This window comes from Cyphellophora europaea, assembly GCF_000365145.1.
Source record: "Cyphellophora europaea CBS 101466 unplaced genomic scaffold supercont1.6, whole genome shotgun sequence".
Classification (NCBI taxonomy): domain Eukaryota; kingdom Fungi; phylum Ascomycota; class Eurotiomycetes; order Chaetothyriales; family Cyphellophoraceae; genus Cyphellophora; species Cyphellophora europaea.
In genome coordinates this window covers 579779-599707 of record NW_008481812.1, presented here as the reverse complement: position 1 = coordinate 599707, position 19929 = coordinate 579779, and the positions used below count along the sequence as shown (strand labels likewise).

The window sequence follows — 19929 nt, the reverse complement described above, 5'->3', positions numbered from 1 at the left end:
GGGGGGTGCGGCTGATGCCACAGCAGATAGGCGGGAGCGTTACCTAGTGGAAGAAGTTGGGAGGCCATGACGATTAGAAGTGGACGGACGGTGGGGTTGTTGAATCAATGTGGGTGCAGTGAGTTGTTGGAGTCGCTCTGGTGCGGCGTTGGGAATGCCTGTTGGTGTCGGCGTTAATTAAGTACCGTGGCGCGACTCGCGGTGGTTGTACGCACGAAGGAATACGGACGTGTTGAAGACAGGTGAAGTTTGATCTTCGGCGCCAAGGCCAAATATAAAAGCGAGGCCTTGCAGACACGCCTTCTTACCATCGACTTAGCATTGGCACTGGGATTGACATGCATACTGCAGGACTATTTAGCTCATACTCCCGAGATCTTTGATATGTTATAGACAGTCACTATATCAATTGATAGAATTCGATTCTGAGGAACTCGCCGCATTCTCAAGGCTAATTAACAAGGTGCTATTTCACAGGACCCACCGTGCCTAACTCTCATCATCCGCTCTGAACGCCGTCGCTTATATCAATCCCATCGTCAGGGCCATTGCCGCATGATTCCATCATTCATAGCTCATCGTCGGGGGGTCCCTGCCCATACTTCTCCCGATTCCAATCCCACGGATCTCCACCTGGCACACATAAACCTAGGCGCCAGAAGTAATCCCTGTGCGCGAAGAACAGCTGCCAGAGCCTGTACCTCTTTCCGATGCCCCATAGAGCCTTCACGCGAGAGCTATCTTGATCTTGGATCTCAGCATCGTGATCAAGGTCCACGTCTGCGCTCGTCTCGACGCCCCCCGCAATACAATTGATGTCTTGATCACCGTCGCAGAACTTGAGATCCTCAGGCGCAGGCGGCAAACCCGCCTTCCCGATGAAGATCTCACCAGCGTGCATCCTATAACCCCACTCTTCTAGTGGTAGCAAGGGTACGGGATCATCCACATGCGTGACACGCCTGAACCGAGCATCCTCAACATGTTCAGCGCCCAGGTTGAAGCGTTCGTCGAGGAATTTGTTGAACGCTCTGTTTCCGATACGTGGTTCCCCAAAGGTCGTGACATATGGCTCCCAGCCTCGGGCAAGAAATTCCAGGCTAGCCAGTGCAGCGACTGCACCACCCAGTGAATGGCCAACAAGCGTCAGCTGGTAGTCCGGGTGGTCGCGGAGTGCGGCCTCAACGTGCGGCACAATGATGCAGCGGGTATTGCGCCAGGAGGTCAGGAAGCCAGAGTGAACGGTGCAGTTCTTGCAATCGGGCACGGGGTTAGAGCGCTTCGTTTGTTTGACAAGCTGTGGAAGGAGAGGCTCTTGAGAGTTCTCAGGGCGAGATACCGGCTGTTGTTGCGTACAAACAGAGTCGTTTTCGTGATCGGAAGGGAAGGGCGCGTAATCGGCAGGTGTGGTAGAGAGATCTGCGATAGTATTCGCGATCGAGTATGTGCCGCGGAATGCGACAATGACTCGTTTAGGGTGAGGATCGTGCGAGACAGCAATATAGCCGCTGGAGTCGGACAGTAGAGGGCCAGTGTTCCAAGTCTGCATTAGTCAGTCATGAGTCGGGGTCCAGAGGTGAGTTCGTACAGTGACTAGTTCAAAACCCTCAAATTCATCGCATCTGCTTAGACAACTGAAGGGTTCCTGTATACCGGAAGTTCCGACACAGTAGGATATGTCCACAACGCGGGCGAGTTCTTCCAGAGACTCAAATAAAGGTTGGGAAATGTTGCGTGCTTCGTAGATGGACTGCGCTGGGAGCGCCAGGGCAGCGCTGAGCCATGCTGAGAGGCTGAGAAGTCGGTGCATGCCGACTGTGAACATCTGTTACATATTATAGGAGTACGACCTAGGTGTATCGGCTATAGGGTTGTTGAGGGGGGAAGCAAGAAGTCAAAGTCGAATGAAACCGTCACTGCCGATGCAGCCACGTGACAATAGGCGTGTCAGTGGCGTAGGCCAAGGAAATGGTGTACGGTGAAGCAAGAGCGCGTGTTTCCTCAGGCTGTGTGGAAGTTCATTCATTGTCTGCGCGGTGCCTGACTTACAACCTTGTATAACAACTCCTACTTACCAGTGGCCATTCCAAATCAAGAGCCTATACAGATTCGACGTCTGTATCAGTCAGGGGACAGTAGGCCCCCATACGGCTTGGATTCAATGCAAGCCAGGTGGTGTGCCTGCTGTCCCTATGGTGAGGACCAGCAAAACAAAATCGTAACACTACCCGATCGAGCATGGTGAGCAGAAAGCCCTCGTAGATGGCCTCTGACTGCATGCGACAGAGTCACGAGGGCCGCTTCTGACGGATTATCGCCCTTTGAGACCAGCAGCCTGGAACTGGCGACGTTCGCAAGAAGGCGCCAAGACTTTTACTGCCTGAGACCTGCCAATCAACCACGACATCGAGAACAGCAGCAAACCGGCAAGACTGTAGGACGACTCATGATAGGGTCTTAGAGAGGTATGAGCACCACCATGCTGACCTTCATGAAAGTGCTGGGGCACTCTGTTTCTCATGGAAAGACGAGGCTGAGCTCCCCTGGGGTATGGCGTAAGAGTCCACGTCGATTAGGCGAATCCGCCAGTATTGCCCGATGACACGGAGAGGAAGATGCTGCAAGATGGTTCTCCGGAAATTGTTGTTCGAGAAAAGGATTGAGAGGACAACAAAATGATCTGGGTCCACCATGTAATACCCTGGCGGATGCCTTTCACCGCGGCGATGAATGACGCCAACCACCATAACGCCCACAACGACGGCAACAGTTCACTGCGGTCTCAACACCTGTGACAAACCAGTCTCTGCAGCGCATCTTGAACTTGCACCCTGTTCACACATTCAGCACACGACTGGCAACCACCTCCTACCTTTGTGCAGACACAACCTAGTGCTTTTGGGGAACCAGCCTATTTTCGAAGCGTCGCACTTGATACCTCAGCGCCCTCCGGGACTCACAAGATCGGCATCCTCATACCTCATTTCTGCGGACGACTTCGACAATAATAGTCCCATACCGCAAAACACCGCACTGCTGTGCAAGATGGTTTCCTCCACTGCAGCTGCCGCTGCCACCTCCAAACAGACCTCGATCAACCCCATCTGGGCTCTTATAACCAGAATTTTCGTCTCTTGCATCCCATGCCTGCGCATTCGCGCTTCGCCAACCCGCAATCACCATGGCTATGCCATATACTACCCCGAAGGCAAATCTGGCTATCTCTTGATCTCACATCTGGGCACTGGCACGCAAGGCGCCGCTCTGCTGGTTCTCTCGTTGGCCGACCACCAACTTTACGTGCGAAAGCGCAAGCGCTTTCCCTGCGCACGATTTCCCGCCGCCAACGAAGCTGAGCTCGCCCTTCCGCACAGCAACATTCCCATCCTTTTCTTGCAGATACCGTACCAAGGTATCGACCTGGACGGAGATCCATCGAGCACGACGGCAGATATTTGGCGTTATTGCAACGGCGGCGATCTCGCTCGTGTTATCGACATTTACAAGGAGAAGGTCGAGTCGGTCCCGGCGCCAATTGTCTGGCGATTCTTTAGGCAGTTGCTGAACGTGGTGCTGCATATTCAATCTGCGAGGATCATTCACCGTGACATAAAGTCAGACAATGTGTTCCTTCACTGGACAGGTGGTAAGGATGCCTCGTTGCCTGACTTCTTTCTGGGCGACTTCGGGATTGCGCACCGGCTGCCCCTGGGCACAGCGGCGGGCGCCCACACGTATGACTATGTCGTACTGCTGGGCCTAGTCAAGCAATTGATGAATCCGGCGCTGGTTGACCTCGGGAGGGTGAGAATCCCGAGCGGCCAGGAAGGCAGTTTTGCTGCACTTGAAGGGTTCTTGGCAAAAATGGAGGCGGCACTGTTCCGAGTGAGTGGGGATGGGGATTTGGGGGGGTTTGAGGCGGCAATGAGAGCGGTGGAGAAAGATCTGGCGGTGGAGGGACTGAAGTGGGAGGTGGAGTTGCCGGGGATTGACTTGGGAGAGATGAAGGTAGTGGAGGAAGGGGCAAACCCGATCGTGTTTGAGACGAGGGAAGCTCTGTTTGGGGTGGAAAGCCAGCCGCCGGGACCATGGCAGGTGGCAGAAGTGGAGAGGAGGGGGAAGCAGTGGGTGGTGAAGCGGGTAGAGCAAGAGAGACACCGTGAAGCAGAAGCAATGTACTCTGCGGATCATAAGGGAAGAAGTTAGCCAGTGGTGTAATGAATAGAGGCCATCGTGCCGAGACTGTTGATAGTTGTCACATTGACAATTCTGTGCATCCTAATCTCCTGACTGCAAGCTGTTGTCGCGCCTTCTAATCTTCGAGGATAGCTACATCTGAGGATGAGTTCATGAGGTTGAAGATGATCTGATCCAGCTGGCATATTATACGGTGGCGTGCAGCATCGCTATCATGGTGCCAAGACGAGGCTCCGCCGGATCCACCAAATCTGGTGATCTAGCTGCCCTGCGATCCTCATCTTCATCTCAAGACACGACTCTGCATCTGCACACTGTACCGACCTGAGGTCTTCTTCGACGCATTCGAAACCATACATCTCCGACTGCACAACTCTGGTTGGCCAGAAGGTCACTCCGAACGTCGCCAGCCCTCGGTGACCACTCGCATCACATTTCCTCTATCATCAGCGAATTGTAGCTGCCCACGATGCTGCAGCCACGGCCATCGCTCCTCTCCTACCTCTCAACCTTAGCAGGCTTCTTCAGACCCTCGTCTACCACTCTGCGACGGTTCAGTTCTCAACGAGTTCTCACCAGTCTCTCCACATCCAAGCGCGCAATCCTGTCGTCGAATGCGTCCAGAAATGCGGTTCCTGCAACATCCTCGACACCTGGCGCGTTGTCCACGCAAGTACGCGGTATGAAGACCAGATCATCGGTGAAGAGGCTATGCAACGGCTGCAAACCCGTGCGAAGGAAGGGTCGAGTGTATATTATCTGCAGCGAGAACCCGAAGCACAAGCAGCGGCAAGGCAAATAAATGTGTATGAAACTACGAACTCGATGCTGCGCACGGCTGCAGAAGTGGTTTCCAGCGAGCAGTATAAACAATGTACGATCAGGAGCAGAGTCTGCACAATCCTCACTGAGAACATGTTGAGAATAAGAAGAAAGAAGGCTTGGTAATTCCTCTCAGTATACCCTTTCTACTGATTTCAGAATTACTCTGTGAGTGCTGCAATGCATTTCGAACCCGTCTAACTTCCAAGTTCCTCACACAGGCAATGCATAATGTGCAAAGCCAACTATCATAGGCATTTCGTTGCTCGTCGCCCTCGTAGCCTATCCTAACAAATAACCTCACAGGAGAATCATGCCAATGCCGCACCGCTTGGTATCATCGGGCAGGTTCTTCTTATCGACGCCTCCGCTGATCGGGGGTGTCCGCCAGTTGTAGAGATAGTAATGCAGCTGTCCATCGCCAGCGCCAAACTTCAGCTGCTCCAGGAAGAAGGGGTTATCTTGAAGGGTCAATGCGTTGAAGACATCGAATTTTGCCTAGGACAATATTAGCCATACGATCCGTCATAATATCCAGGGAGAACGTACATTTTTCGCCTCAATAAGCGTATCGGTCATCAACTCCTGCAGTCTGTCCTTCAAACCCTTCTCCTTCTCGGTGAACGCCATCTCGGTGGCATAGTAGAAGCAGTACGCGGCGTGAATCTTGTCGTGGGTCTTGCTTGCATCGCCTAGCACACTAGATTCCAGGCTGTAAAAGCTGGATAAGTCGGTGATCTTTCCGTTGTCATCTTCCACGACGAAGGCCCATACCACACGGTCCGTGGGCTCGGTGTTTCGGTTGATGAACCAATGCTCAATTTCTTCACGGGTGAAGTCCTGGGCAAGATCCATGCGTTTCAAATATCGGCTAAGAAGATCTTGAACCGCGTCGATATCCCCTTCTTTCATTGGCCGCCAACCTTTCGTGCTTGTGGTGGCTGGAAGAGCGTTGCGGGTAATCATGCGCTGCTTAGTCGAGTGAGGTGGTAGTGGTGAAAAGCCTACTTCGTAGAGCTTGAGCCAGTTAAGACTGCGATGATAGTAACGGCAGCTGCCAACAGGCGTGGGAAGCATTACTCCAGCGGTGTATATGGCTTGATAAATGCCCTGGAGGTGCACACGCCGTGTGACCTCCTTGATCATGACAGGTGTCAATCGCTTAGAGCGCAATTTCTTGTGGATGCAGAGGAAGTTGATCTCAACGACATCTATGACATTCTGCCGGACGCGAAGCTTAGTAGGAATGCCGAATATGCTGGCAACGAGCAGACGACTTGGTCCTTTGGCTCGGACACCAACGTGCCACTCTCTTTTCCATCCGGGAGACTTGAGCGCCCAATCGAGAAAAGGCTTGGAGTAGTTGAAACGGAACATAGCGTTGTCGTCTTCGACATAGTGGAAGGTCAGAAGATTGTAGACTTCTTTCAGCTCCTCCTCGTTAGTGAGGTCCAGCTCAACCCATTCGTAGCCTTCCGGTAATGGTGCAGGTTGCTTGGGGACTTGCTCAGGAATGACCTCTTTGATGGGGCCGTCAGGCTGCGCAGTGTACTGTTCTGGCTTTTCATCGAAGCGGGGTACTGGCTGCGTCTGCCAGAACTTGTATGATGCCATGTCTTTCTGGTTCTTGTTGTTCAGTGAGAGACCAGTCAATAGCTGAGACACATCCATCTTCTTGAGTGCTTCTTGCGCTTGAGCTGGCGACATCTTGGAGAGCTCACCCTTCAAAGCTGGGTTCATCTCTAGCAATGTCTGGATCCCCTCGTTGGACATCTTTGAAGCCGGCTTGGAGGGATCACCCTCCTCGGCTTTATTTCCAGATAGTGCATTTGCGATCTTCTTCCTCTTGGACTTTTTCTTCTTTGTCGAGGCTCCGCCCCCAGTCGCACTGGTGTGTGCCTCATTCTGGTCGATCACTTGGTCGTCATTCTCGGATTCCGATTCCGCGGTGGGCTGCGTGCTTGCAGGTGCACCCACAGGTGCCGATTCTGCCATCGTGACAACTTGCCAGCTGCGTATTGAAGCAAGGAGCAGATCAGAAGCACTCTCAGAACTCAAGTTTACTCAGTCGATCGCGGTATACGTGTCGGGGCTGATAGTGTGTGCTCAAACGAAGTGAAGTGCCCCGCCTTCTGGTGTGGAGAAAGTGCAGCCTTGTCTGGGCATGATGAAGCCCCCATCCCAAGTAACTTGAACAGAATTGCTCAGGGTGACTTCTAATCCGATCGCATTACCAATAGAATATACGCATCGATCAAGGACTTGCTATGGAAACCTTGTGCGCTACGACTGTCAAGACCAGCAATGTCAAAACGGGAGAAAGGTGATGGCGAACGACTGCAGCGGAATCGCAGGCGAAGAGCGGCCACTGTGTATGATGCTGTTGCCGGTCGCGTTGGTTTGAACGGCTTCTTGGATCCGGAACAACGAGCATCGAGTTCTGCTACGCCCTTAGCCCCTGAGGAATTGCTTTCGAAAACCGCCAGAGGCTCTTGGTTGCGAGCAGATCAATACAACGCCGAGGAACTCCGGGGAGATCTCGAGCAAGATCTGCCAGACTCAGACCTACTCAAGTCGATACACGCCTATGCATCCGACTTCTACGACAGGGCAATCACTGACAGAGGCCAGCATGACTTCACGTCACTGGATGGTACTGCGCTGATCGCCATCGGTTTCCTGCTTGAAGAGGCTACTCGTCAAACACTGGGCGATAACGGCGATATGGTGCTGGTGGAAACACGCAGGCTCGAACCCGACCCATTCGAAGCGAGCATAAGCAGGCATCAAGTCTTTGGCAAAGTCAAACCTCCACCAACGCCACAAGGCAGCGAGTCTAGTGAGACCGATTCAGAAGGCATACCAACGAAAAAGAGGCGTACCTGAGTATGCATGCTCATTTTCGAAAACAGACGTCTTTCGCCAGTGGTCGCCATCAGGCCACTGGGATAGACAATTTAAGTTGCCTCGCGGAGCATTTGAGCGATGGCTGGACTCAGCTGCTATGGTAGTTCCTCATAAAAGCGCGGCTGACTTCGGCCACCATCAATTGGATAATTGAAATGGCTTCAAGGAGAGGGTGTTGCGACAATCCTTGTTTAGCGGAACCGAAAGGTGTCCCGCGAGCAATTCCCTGTCATGCATCATGTTGATAGGAATTCTTCGCTAGCCAACATTCTGACCTGCACTCGCACATACTAAAAACATCATTGAGCCAGTACTTGTATGTACATATTTGGGTAGCCGGAGCACTGAGCTACTATCGTCAAACAGTCCCATTCGACGTGAGAGAATCGAAATTCGAGATTGGCAAAGCTTAGCCCTCGAAGCTTCAGGTGCCATGCTTAACGTCCAAGCACGGGCATTTGGGCTTTGCTCGCCCGGCTTGGTGCACGTGGATGTTCTCGGGTTACATCGAACTCCTCTTCCACGTAATTACTGGAGTTTGCTCATACCTGCATGGAGTTAAAGCCTACCGCATTGAAGGTATTCCGCGGATGCAGAAGGATTTGCCGCCTACTGCAGTCAACTGGATGCCCATGACGCGGCTTTGCACCCTGCGCGGGCTGCATCGCTGCAGCAAACAGGGGCGGGATACGGCCTTCATCGAATGACTTGGACTAAACGCAGACGACCTTTTCCATAATATGCTCTTTGAACCTTGTTTAGGTGCTGATTGCGTACCCTGATAACCATCGCAGCCAAAGCTGATCATGACAGGCAATGTTGTCACCGCCATCATCAAGACGATTGCGCAAGCCCGTGGCTCGGAGGCAACTCGCAGAAGAGAGCTGGCTTTGGAGGGCATGACCACTTCTACTGTGTAGTGGCACCACAGGCCACGGCTGATAAACTGACCCCACCCCTAAACTTGATTCGGCGGTGGTCCCAAAGAGAGCCTGGGAAACGCCCACCCGAACGCCCATGCGCAGGCCTAATCGATGGGGGGCCGGGGTTGTATCCGAATCAATGCCGATGCACTCGATGCATTGGCTCTGCAAACCAAATCCACGGTGACCCGATAATCCAGTGATCAACTTGAATACACTTTGAACTGAGGTTCCTTGACCAATCTGTAGCCGGGTCCAAAACGGCTTTGACACTTTCTCACCCTGCACTGTGTTGCGTGAAATTAACTCCAGGCTCATTCACACCACTAGGGTTTGGGATCCCTGATCGAGCCACCCGAGCGAGTCAGCTCGGGGGTCCAGCATCGCTCCACCGGGCGTAGACCTCCCCCAATCGCCAAGTTGCAAGGAGGCGACCAAGCTGCCTCAAGCCTTTTCCCTCTTAATCCTTTACCAAGTCCTCGTTCTCTCTATCTCGAAGCTTGGCTGCTTGATCGATGTCATTGCGCTCGCCTGCGCCGTCTCGTCCCAAGAGTTCTCTGTCTTCCTGGTCAAGCAAATGACCCGAACTTTACGGTAGAACCAGACTTGTTTTCGCCCGGCCGATTGGAACTTGACTTCCCGATCCTCGTCCACGCGGGACCTCCATCTGCTGCAGCCTCTTTTACTCGCCTCGCGACAACCTAAGTCTTCGGCCACGAGCGACACGCCGAACACCTGTCAATCCCCCACCACACGTGCCGTCGAACGATTCGGGCCTTCTCCGCAGCCTCGCTGTATGCAGTGAGATTGAAGCATCGTGCTGGCAATAGAGCACGTATGACAAATTCGAAGACGCGCACGCCGATAGTACTGTGAACACAGCCACACTCCATCCTCGACCTGCTTGCAGATCCTCACCCTATGCGCTTCCGAGTCTTTTGAACCCTCAAACTGCGGCGACAACCACCAAACTCATGGCGACGCGGGCAATGAACATGTCGTGACCACTCTACCATGGCAGACATAGCTGTGGTGATGCCGCTGGACACGTTATTTACCAATCCGAGTCCGGACGTCCCGCGGTCCAAATCGATCTTGTCCCGCTTTTCGAATCCTCTGTCCAAACATGCGCGAAATATGTTCGACCTGGCAATCGAGCCACTCGATCCCTTCAAAGTTTACACGGCGGGAGAGACAGTAAAAGGTCACCTCGTCCTGACCGTCACAAAGGGTTTCGATATCACACATCTCGTTGTCGCGCTGCATGGATACGCCAAAGTCTTCAAACATCAAGTCACCACTGGCGAAGGACTTGGGTCTAGCGACTGCGTGGTGAATGGCAAAGGGACAAGAGGTTTCGAATATCACGGCAACGGCTTGGCTTCCCTGTTTCAGGAGGAACAGATTCTTTGTGGCAGTGGATTTTTGAAGAAGCAGGTCTACAAATTCGCCTTTGAACTGCAGTTTCCATCGAAGAGCATGCCCAGTACCCTTGATTTTGAACGCGGGACTGTCGGCTACATGATCTCGGCGACCCTGACGCGGCCTGTCACCATGGTACCAACGCACAATGTTTTCAAGACGATAAACTTTAAGGACTCGCTGGATATCGAGCCCATGAACACACCCAAATCTCGTGTCATTTCGCTCGAACCCGTGTCGAAACGCGGCAAGGTCAAAAGAGTGAATCCAGCCACATCGGTTGGAACCGGTAACACGTCTAGCCGAGGTCGGTTGACGAGACAGGACACACAGAACAGCACTGCTACCAGCAATACAACAACTGCGCCTTTAAACAATCCTCCTCTGAGCCCGTCTCCAAGCGACGACACTGTTGCGACCACTCCTACAACAAGCTCGACTAGCTTCCGCCAGGTCGAATTAGATTCGCAAAACCGCAAACGTAGCGATGACACTCGAAGCACAGCTACTTCTTCGTCAGGATCGGCTGTCACAGCAATCGCGGAACTACAAAGGCATGGAGCCTTGCCTGGCGATTCAATACCCGTAAGGGTATCAGTCACTCACACCAAACCCTATGTGAAAGGCATAGTCATTGCTACCCTATATCGTGTTGGCCGCATCGACATGCATCCTGCAATTCCCCTAGCGAACACCGGCAAAGGCAAGCGGTCTGAGTACGAGGACGTATATCCAAAGTCGCGCACAGGTCTTGGCGGTCTCTACTTCGCGAGCTCATCCCCCAGCAGTGTCTTCCGCAAGGACCTATCTCAATCGTCCACCATGATGGTGATTGATCCCACAACTCTGACTGCTGACATCAAGACTACTATCAAGGTGCCTGAAAACGCCTTCCCGACCATTGCTAATGTACCGGGTGGCATGATTCAGTTTACATATCATATTGAGGTGGTGGTGGATTTGTTCGGCAAACTGGGCGAGACCAGGTTTCTACCACGCCTGACGTCCGGCGAGCCAACCTTTACCACGGCTCTGGGCAACAGCAATCAACTGACCCATGAATGGTCGAACAGTATACTCGATACGACATCGTTGCGACGCAACAAGAGCGTTGTGACGTTTGAGCTTTCGGTCACGATCGGAACAAAAGACAGTAGTAGAGGGAAGAAACCCGCGGTTCCTTTAGTTGAGACGCAAGTGTCGAACGACCACCCATCGCAAGATGGCTATGATGAAGAGTATTGGAATGGCAACACCGATGAGTACTGGTACTATGATGAGAATGGGCAACCTCAATATTACGATCCGTATTATTATGAAGGCTACGAAGGCGACTACGGTTACTGGGACGGACAGCAGTATCCGCCACATGGTGAACCCCAGCACCGACCTCCTCCAACCGCGGAATTCCCACCTCCAGCACCGCATCAAGAGGGCGATGAGAAGACGCGCCTACGGCGACAGGAAGAGCTGCTGATGCCATCTCAGCCTCCTCAGGAAGGCGAGTCGTCTTCTAGCGATACTCGATTGTCGCCGTCGGCCCCCGTTCTGGACGGCGGTGCACGAGACGCCGAGCAGGCTCGAAGCGGCATCACCACGCCTTCGACCCCAGGACCTCCCGCGTCAGTCGCCTCGGCCAGGTCGGCGGACACTGTTCGTCCCTGGACGGCTTCACCGCCGCCGCCGCCTCCTCCGCCACATTCAGCTAGTGCAGACATGCATGCGACAGAGGACAAACAGGAGCTGGAAAGGAGACGTATTATGGCTCAAGCCAGCGCGCCACCACAGGTTGAAGCTGGTGAGGGTAGTAGCAGTCGACCGGTCCCTGCGCCAATGGCGCCTTCCGCACCAGTTCTCCCTGATGACGGCTACATCCATGTCGACGGCCATGATCAAGAGCACGAATTGCCAGAGTACCAGCGTTGATGTTGTTTGACATGTATTATGGGATCATAGCGAAGGCGCTGGAGGACTTTGGGATTGCATCAATCAGGCGGGGCACAGAAAAGAGACTCGGGAGAATCTCTCTCATATGATACCACACGTATGTACAAATCAGCCATGTCGTCGACAGCTGGACAACCAAGCTAGCCATCCGAGGGGCTTGCAATGAATTATACAGATCAACGACTTTGCCTCCCACTCACACTTTCTCTTGGGTGTGTTCGCTTAGTCTCGTGCCATCGAGCATCGGCTACTCCACTGCAAGATGATGCAAGCTAGGTGCATGGACACGCAATATGGACGCCTAGACTTGGCCTGCAGATGTCGAAGGGCACACCAAGGCCTTCTAGAAGCAATGTTGCGGGTCCGTCCGTAGCGGCGATCCAAACTGTGCGTTCACGAGAGATTGGGCTCAGGTCACAGTGTACTGGAAAGCCTTCATGGAGAAAAGCGCCGTGGCAGCTCGAGCTCCACCCACTCTTCCGCGGCTCGCCTTTTCGGCTGACCAGCCAGCTGCGCTGCAACTCTATCATCTCTTGGGGGTCTGTCTTCAGGGCCACCTTTGTTGATAGCTGTTCTTTCTTTTCTGTCAGCCTCATTTCCGGTCGCGTACATATTGGTGCCTGGACTGCGATATTCTCTGACGTCCCTCGCGTGCCCACCATTGACTTCTGGAAGCGTGCAGATTGCGCACCAAGATAGAGCTGTTTGCTTGTAGTGCTGTCTGCTGTCTATCTACTGCAGAGCACACTACCGGGAAAACATCTCTTTGGGTTTTCCTCTCCTTCGAAGAAGAACATTAGCGACTCATCGCCTACGACCTTCGACCGCCATCAAAATGGGGAACCTCAAATTTCCCACGCTCCTTATCATGACCTGTACGTTGCCCACTTCCACCATTCCCCATGCCACCCCTCCTCTCAGAACTCCCAGTCTAACAACAACTGCTAGCAACCTCCTTTTTTCTCGGCCTCCTCTTCTCCCTCTTCCCTTACGACTACCCCCTCCTTTGGGAGGCCGGCCCCGTGCCAGCCGCGCATCTCGATGCCGTGGAAGCCAACTACAAACTCCTATACCACTGCCCCAAGATCTGCTTCCAGATCTTCCACTTCATGATCCTCGTGGGATTGGGCGCGCTGATCGCCAAACTCTACAAGCCCTCGGAGAGCAACATGCTCTTCGACGGCGGCAGCCTCGTGCTCTTCATGGTCGCCGTCATCATCTACCTCTCCAACATCGCCAAGGGCCTGCGCATCGTCGACCGCGGCGTCTACGGCATCGGCATGCCAGACCAGCCTGCCGAGGGCGAGCAGGAGTCTGGCGTCCCCTGGGGGAAAGGCGACGGGAGCGCCGGAAGCAGTGTCTTGGGGCGTGAGGATAACCTCAAGGTGTTGGGCGCGAGCAACACGATCTTGGCGCTGGTGCTGTTGGGTGTCCTGGTGCTGCAGGTTGGGCAGTGGTACGCCGAGCGCGCCGATGAGAAGACCATGAAGGAGTATGCGGAGAAGGAGGCCCAGGAGGCCAAGGAAGCGGCGGGCAAGTCGGACAGGGCCACGAGTCCCAAGGAGGGCCGGAAGAACAAATGAAAGCTGAGTGAAGGGCTACAGTAGGATCTGTGGAGAGGCGCACGATGCAGGCCTGGGCTGGCTGTGGCCAGCACCCACCTTAAGTTCGCATTGTCGGGCTGAGGTTGTTGAACAGAGAGGAGCTTCCCGACCAACAGCAGTGGCGGGATATCAAAAACAGGTACAAAGAAATGCTCAACTATAATCGCTACAGTTCAAAACGATCGCTGCTTCCGACGCAGTTTGATCGCCATTTCGAAAAGTACCACGGTGTTTTCTTCCACGGACTCTACAGTGTGACGTCGACCTCAATCTCCCTTTGCGAGCGAAATGTGTGCTTAGGACTACCGCTCGGGGGGGAAACAGAGAAGTTTCGAAAACATCAAGACAAGACCTCGGGAAATGTCACTCCGAGAAGAAGAGCGCACAGAAAGGTCGTATGTATGTAACAGCGCGTAGGCTATGATGCTCGCTTGCTAAAATGTAAATTGATCGCTGGACCGAACACCTCGCCATTCCTTGTGAAGCACGACATTACGATCAAAGTTGCCACCCAAGCGTGTATAGAATGCCCGCCAGACACCCGTCAATATCTCCAGCCAATGCTCGCCATAGCCTGGTTGTCAGAGTGATGACCGACACAGCAAAGTCGCTGCCAACAGCTTCACAAGCCAACCTTACTCTCCAGCTTCTTCATCCAGCCACTGACCTTCTTCTCTCCTTTCTCTGTCCTGCTCTCGTAATGCGAACCCGACTTGCTTGGTCGTTTCCCATGGTGCTTTTCGTGGTACGCTTGAGCCTCGGCCTCGGTGGGGCGGTACACCTGGCCGTGCACGTCATAAGGGCTTCCGCCTTGGTGTTGCTGGTTTTGCTGCTGAGCCTGCATGTGCGCCGGTAGCATTCCCTGCTGCGACGCGGCGCCGTAGTTGAAGTGCGCGTAGCCGCCGGGTGGAGGCCCACCGCCAGAGGACAAGTAGTCCATGTACTGCGGCTGGACGTGTTGCAGCGGCTTGTGCGGTGAAACGGAGCCGGAGGTGCCCACGGGGTTAGGAAGTGTATTGTAGAACTGTGAGCCTGGGGTTTCGACAGGTTGGTGGGCTGTGGGCTGGTAGCTTTGTGAGTTTCTGTCAGGGACATACTGCGCAGCGGCGGTGGAGCCGTGACGAGACGGGGTCGTGGAAGTGGCACCGATTGCGGGTGATGCTGTGTTTGGCGGTCCAGCGAACGAAAGGGGTGTGGACTGCGGCGGTGGAGCTGTGAAGGGTGAAGTGTAGCGCTGTTGGGTCGCGGTGGGAGGGCCTCCGGTCCAGGGCTGTGATGATGGAACACCTGGTTGATAGGGCTGAGCTGAGGGCTGTCCGGGGTGATATGCTTGAGAGGGTGGCTGTCCGGGTTGGTAAGGGCGTTGGTCATGTATGGCCGCTGCTGCGAGCCCCGTGCCATGGCCATCGTCTGGGGGCGGGGGGGTGTCCTCACGATGGGCGATGGGCTCGGGAGCAGGGGGAGCTGCTGGGTCGTAGGCCATGGGGACAAATGCCTGTGGCTGTTCCTGTCTTGTAGTGGATTGCGGTGAAGCAGTCTGAGGTGAGATGGAATTGGTGGACTGGTGAGGATTTGTTGGTGGAGGTGGTGGAAGATTCACTGCCTGAGGGTGATTCTGAGAGTTTCGGGTCTGACCGTTCTGGTATGCAGGATCCGATATAGCAACGTTCTCTAGGTTCTGAACCAAAGGACTCATCATGTCAGCTCTTGCGTTCTGGACTGGTGCTGGCTCGGGCTCGGGCTCGGGCTCAGGTTCGAGCTGCACAATGTCAAGTTGCGCGGGCTGGAGAAGACCCCGCAAATTGTCCACGACGAGTTTCGCATCTTCTTGAGCCCAGAAGTAGATGTCTAGAGTATGCAACCTGTATTTGGACTTGCCGGTGTCTCTCGGATCGGCACTGAGCAAGCGCCACTCTTCAGGGTCGCGGGCTTGTCTCGATGACGGTGAGGATGCGCCGGAGCCCGCACCGTCCACAACCAGGGTCATGAGGGTGGGAAACTTGTGCGAGTTGATGATGCGACAATTGTCAAGTTGGCCGTTGAACGCATCTTGGTCAGGTGTGCCAGGATTATTTGCGACCTCTATTCTAGTGAAACCTCTGGTGCTGTTGTGGTAGATGTAGAAGTAAGAGGCCTTGTCGAAGCGGTGAAGTACAGGTCGAACTGTGGGCGGCGCAAAGTAGTAGTGAATGTCGGCATAGCTACAACGTCAGCCAGGTAGTGGAGGTTTGGTGAAGTCGTGCATACACTGTGACCAGTCTCTCTTCCCCTGGGAGTGGTGGCATGTCAGCTCACGGGCGCAACTTTGTGGAAAGCCTCAAGGCTTCGGCCGACAGCTCGGTGCGATGACGGAGGAAGCGCAGTGACGATTAGATCCTGGCCTCGCAGACGTTGCTCGAGGAAGCCGTTGTGCAAGCTCTTCCAAATTCAAGCTGGGATGCACGGCGGCTATTCAGCGCTACGCAATGACTGTACTGCCCAGGTTTGATGACGAGGCTGGATCGCCCGCTGGCTTACCTACTAAAAGGCGAATGAGGGGCAACGGCGGCTAAGCTTTAGGCGGAGAGACCTGGCGCTCCAGCCAACTGGCAGCTGCTCGTCTCTCCACTATGTTACCCTTTAAGTTGGATCTTCATCAACTCCTCAGATGTACGGGTGAGTCCATACTGCATACATGTTAGGCGAATCCATCGTCTCGAATCTGCACAGAACACTACCCCAGGAAGTGGCTCTCGTGCAGTCCAGGCTACTACCGCAGGTACTTAGGCGGCCCATGCGCACGATATCCCTCGTCTATTGGCAAGCTGCATTCAGCCTCGAGATGCTACATGCTACGATGGCGGGCGACGCCCTAACCCCATGTGCGTGTACGGCGTCCATAACATCCCTGAACGATGTCTGTCGTACAGATCTCCTGTTTTGGCCAGCAGGGCATAGTCGTGCCTGAGCAAGGCCTTCCACGCCTTATATATGGCTTTACATGTCACACTTGCGGTAGGATTTCTCTTCTGTGCATTTGCGACTCTCAGGAAACCTTCATTGGTGAAGCTGCAGATCATGGGCTCCGTGCCAGAAGACATCAAACTCGCCGTTGGTATCATTGGCGCCGGTATAGCTGGGCTTGGTGCTGCCATTGCCCTTCGAAAAGCAGGCCATAACGTTGAGGTGAGTCCTGTGGGCAGTCCAATCGTACTTTGATGACTGACACCACTTTAGCTATTCGAGCAATCAGAATTCAAGTACGAAATCGGCGCAGCAATTACTCTAACGCCCAATGGTGGCCATGTTCTGGAGCACTGGGGAATAGATCCGGCTCAGGCAGGTGCTGTTCGTAGCAGCGGCTATGAGCTGGTCTCAGGCGACACTCTCGAAACGCAGATGCTCGTTCCGCTGACAGACAATGTTGAGAGGTACGGACATCCAGTGCTGAACTTCCATCGGGTCGATTTACACAACCTCCTCCGACAAGCGGCCACTGACCCTGAGCGCGCTGGAGATCCCGCCCGAATAAATCTGGGCTCCAAAGTCATTGAGATTGACTGTAAGAAGGGTCAGCTGGTCCTTGAAAATGGAAAGAATCTCACCAAAGACCTCGTCGTAGTTGCCGATGGCATCAAGGTGCAACGCCTAGCGTATAACTTAGCTTCAGTTCTAACTTGTGTCAGACTCGATGTGTGCCGACGATAACAGGCCAGGACATTCCTCTGATTGCCACAGGCAGGTCGGCCATTCGAGGGCTGGTGCCCTTCTCGGCCATCAATGCACACCCAGAGCTTGAAGCCTATTACTCGAAACGACCGCTCAAGCCTTGCTACTGGGTCCCACACGATCATCATAAGACGAGCGTCGTTACCTACCCTTGTGGCAATCACGAGATTTTGAATATCGCGCTCCTTCACAGCAGCATGCCGAACCAGATGGAGGGAGGCACCTGGACAACTCCTGCATCCTTCGAGGATTGTCTAGCAGTTACGCAGGGCTTCCATCCTCTGGTGCACGAGTTGCTCAAGCGCTCGACCGACACAAAGATCCACAATTTTTACTCGAGAGGATTGCTACCCGTGTTAGCTAGTGGTAAAGCAGTAATCATGGGCGACGCAGCCGGTCCCCATCAGCCTCAGCATGCGCAGGGCGGCACCGTGGCCTTGGAATGTGGTGCTGCGCTGGGCCAATTGTTCTCAGAGCTACCGAAATCCGTACTTCTCACGCGGGACAAAGTCGAGGGCGTTGCTGATCCTCTCTCCGAGCTCGTCTGTGCTCGAACAGGCATGTTCAACGAATTGATGCGCTATCGAATTCATCTGACGCAGCTCATGTCGTATTGCATTCCATTCAATCCAAACGACCCTTATATGGTCGAAACGCGGAAAAAGTTAGAGGCGCTGATGGCCGAGAGAGGAGTGCCCTGTCCACCCAAAGATTATCCGCCTTTCGGAGAAGCCGTGCGTGACATCCTTTACACGCACAACGTGATCAGCGAAACGAGGAATTTTCTCGAATCAAGAGGCATCAACAGCACACCAGCTTAGGTGTAGCGAGGTGGGAGATACTGTCAAGTGTCCGAACTCGGTCGTTCACAAGCCGTCAGCTGCGCCGTGCTGATTTACACGTCCTCTGGTGTTGCGTAACCAGAGAATGTCGACTTGTTCGGTCGGGTAGGGGACAGCTTTCATTCGATGGACACTGCTCAGCAATAAGGCCAACGGGCCAGGGTATCTCGTGTGATCCTGAAATTAATAGCGCAAACCAATAAGCCACGTGCAAGGAGACTTGTCCGTACTGTACGTGGTATGACCTTTGTTCGCTTGTCGGTCGACTCTTGATCCCTGTCAATCCCGTCTCGGCCGTCAGAAGCTAAACCCAATGAGGCAAGAGGCTCTCTCTATCATGACCCCTGCAAGACAGCATCAGATGTCTACTCTTATCCATGTTACAGCACATGCTGCTGTATATAATATAGCCTTGCGCCGCTCGCCATGGCTAGATTGAATCCTACAAGCCACTGTAAGAAACCGACTTCTTCCCAGCGCATTCAGACCGCTATTCCCGAGGCCCATACTGACGACCGCGATTTCCCTGCAATCCTCCAGTACTTGATGTACACCTCTACCGCCATCCAAACTGACGCCTCCCTCCTCTTAGCCATACCCAGCCGGGGCGATCTATACGAGAAGCAACATTCCGACCTCATTCAACTGCACTGTCTCGCTCGCGCCGATGACTTCCAGCGCAAGCTGCCCGAGTGCTTCTCCCTTCGCCAAGAGGTACGCTCCTCGTGTCCTTACTTCTGCGCTTCGTCGTACATCACGTCAATCTGATGGATCAACCCAAGCCTCGTCTTCGCCTTCGTCTTCCGCCGTCCTGCATCCCACCTTGAGCAATCACTAACTCTCGTTCTCCAATCACAGCTCCTTAACAGTCCAACACCAGCAAACGACCCTGATTCTACCGCGTCCCCTCTTCTGGCTCTACCCTACGACATCCTCCATCTAGTCCTCTCCACCATCGCCTACGCCCCCTCTCAAATCGCTCTCCTCCTAACCTGCAAGCGCCTCGCCCTCCTCTTCCCATCCTACCATCTCACCCTCTCCGCTACCTCCCCCAAATACGCAGGCCACCTCCCCTCCGCCGTCTTCGACGTGCCCGCCCTCCTCGGCGTCCTCACTCCCGACTTTCCCAAACACCTCCGCCTGTGCGCACACTGCCTCACCGCACGGCCCTGCCCGCCCAACGACACCGACTACTGGCCCCACGTCGCCGGCTGCGGCTCCAGCAGCGACTTCTGGATCCAGAAGACGGGCTGGGAGTTCCACGGCGGCGGCTGGAATAAGGTCGTGCACGACATCTGCCCGCACTGTCACGGCACTTGCAGTCTCGGCGACTTTGGCGACTGCGATGGCTGTAGCGCGCTGGGGAGGCTTGGTGATGTGAATTGGCAGCGCTTGGGAGAGGCGTGGCGGAGGAGGAGGGTTGAGGAGGAGCTGAGATTGGGCCGCTTTGCGACGTGAGGCCGTGAGTGAGAGGTGCGCGCACACGCGCACTCAGTCTGCTGACGGGGACGAATCGTTCTCGTCTTTAATGCTGGGATGTGGCACGGGAGTCGATGA

The 19929-nt window shown here is 54.3% G+C and overlaps 10 protein-coding genes across 10 annotated transcripts; 7 read left to right on the top strand and 3 right to left on the bottom strand.

Moving 5' to 3' along the window:
• Positions 1-568: 568 nt before the first annotated feature.
• On the bottom strand, positions 569-1810 carry HMPREF1541_06432 (uncharacterized protein; the record flags this gene model as incomplete). The annotated part of the gene is made up of 2 exons (XM_008720764.1): positions 569-1543; positions 1589-1810. 2 exons carry the CDS (start codon positions 1808-1810, stop codon positions 569-571), a joined length of 1197 nt encoding a protein of 398 aa, XP_008718986.1.
• A 1235-nt stretch (positions 1811-3045) lies between these two features.
• Positions 3046-4206, top strand: HMPREF1541_06431 (uncharacterized protein; the record flags this gene model as incomplete). The annotated part of the gene is made up of 1 exon (XM_008720763.1): positions 3046-4206. The coding sequence occupies one exon, from the start codon at positions 3046-3048 to the stop codon at positions 4204-4206; it is 1161 nt and encodes a 386-aa protein (XP_008718985.1).
• A 463-nt stretch (positions 4207-4669) lies between these two features.
• HMPREF1541_06430 (ribosomal protein L36) lies at positions 4670-4987 on the top strand (the record flags this gene model as incomplete). The annotated part of the gene is made up of 1 exon (XM_008720762.1): positions 4670-4987. A coding segment is annotated over one exon (318 nt), but the record flags the coding sequence as incomplete, so codon positions are not given.
• A 332-nt stretch (positions 4988-5319) lies between these two features.
• On the bottom strand, positions 5320-7014 carry HMPREF1541_06429 (uncharacterized protein; the record flags this gene model as incomplete). The annotated part of the gene is made up of 2 exons (XM_008720761.1): positions 5320-5517; positions 5569-7014. The coding sequence occupies 2 exons, from the start codon at positions 7012-7014 to the stop codon at positions 5320-5322; spliced, it is 1644 nt and encodes a 547-aa protein (XP_008718983.1).
• A 309-nt stretch (positions 7015-7323) lies between these two features.
• HMPREF1541_06428 (uncharacterized protein) lies at positions 7324-7905 on the top strand (the record flags this gene model as incomplete). Its single annotated transcript, XM_008720760.1, has 1 exon — positions 7324-7905. The coding sequence occupies one exon, from the start codon at positions 7324-7326 to the stop codon at positions 7903-7905; it is 582 nt and encodes a 193-aa protein (XP_008718982.1).
• Positions 7906-9884: 1979 nt separating this feature from the next.
• On the top strand, positions 9885-12197 carry HMPREF1541_06427 (uncharacterized protein; the record flags this gene model as incomplete). The annotated part of the gene is made up of 1 exon (XM_008720759.1): positions 9885-12197. One exon carries the CDS (start codon positions 9885-9887, stop codon positions 12195-12197), a length of 2313 nt encoding a protein of 770 aa, XP_008718981.1.
• Positions 12198-13053: 856 nt separating this feature from the next.
• Positions 13054-13801, top strand: HMPREF1541_06426 (uncharacterized protein; the record flags this gene model as incomplete). Its single annotated transcript, XM_008720758.1, has 2 exons — positions 13054-13093; positions 13167-13801. The coding sequence occupies 2 exons, from the start codon at positions 13054-13056 to the stop codon at positions 13799-13801; spliced, it is 675 nt and encodes a 224-aa protein (XP_008718980.1).
• A 643-nt stretch (positions 13802-14444) lies between these two features.
• Positions 14445-16107, bottom strand: HMPREF1541_06425 (uncharacterized protein; the record flags this gene model as incomplete). Its single annotated transcript, XM_008720757.1, has 2 exons — positions 14445-16023; positions 16070-16107. 2 exons carry the CDS (start codon positions 16105-16107, stop codon positions 14445-14447), a joined length of 1617 nt encoding a protein of 538 aa, XP_008718979.1.
• Positions 16108-16879: 772 nt separating this feature from the next.
• Positions 16880-18351, top strand: HMPREF1541_06424 (uncharacterized protein; the record flags this gene model as incomplete). Its single annotated transcript, XM_008720756.1, has 3 exons — positions 16880-16987; positions 17039-17440; positions 17488-18351. 3 exons carry the CDS (start codon positions 16880-16882, stop codon positions 18349-18351), a joined length of 1374 nt encoding a protein of 457 aa, XP_008718978.1.
• A 447-nt stretch (positions 18352-18798) lies between these two features.
• HMPREF1541_06423 (uncharacterized protein) lies at positions 18799-19830 on the top strand (the record flags this gene model as incomplete). The annotated part of the gene is made up of 2 exons (XM_008720755.1): positions 18799-19086; positions 19231-19830. The coding sequence occupies 2 exons, from the start codon at positions 18799-18801 to the stop codon at positions 19828-19830; spliced, it is 888 nt and encodes a 295-aa protein (XP_008718977.1).
• Between the last annotated feature and the right edge of the window lie 99 nt (positions 19831-19929).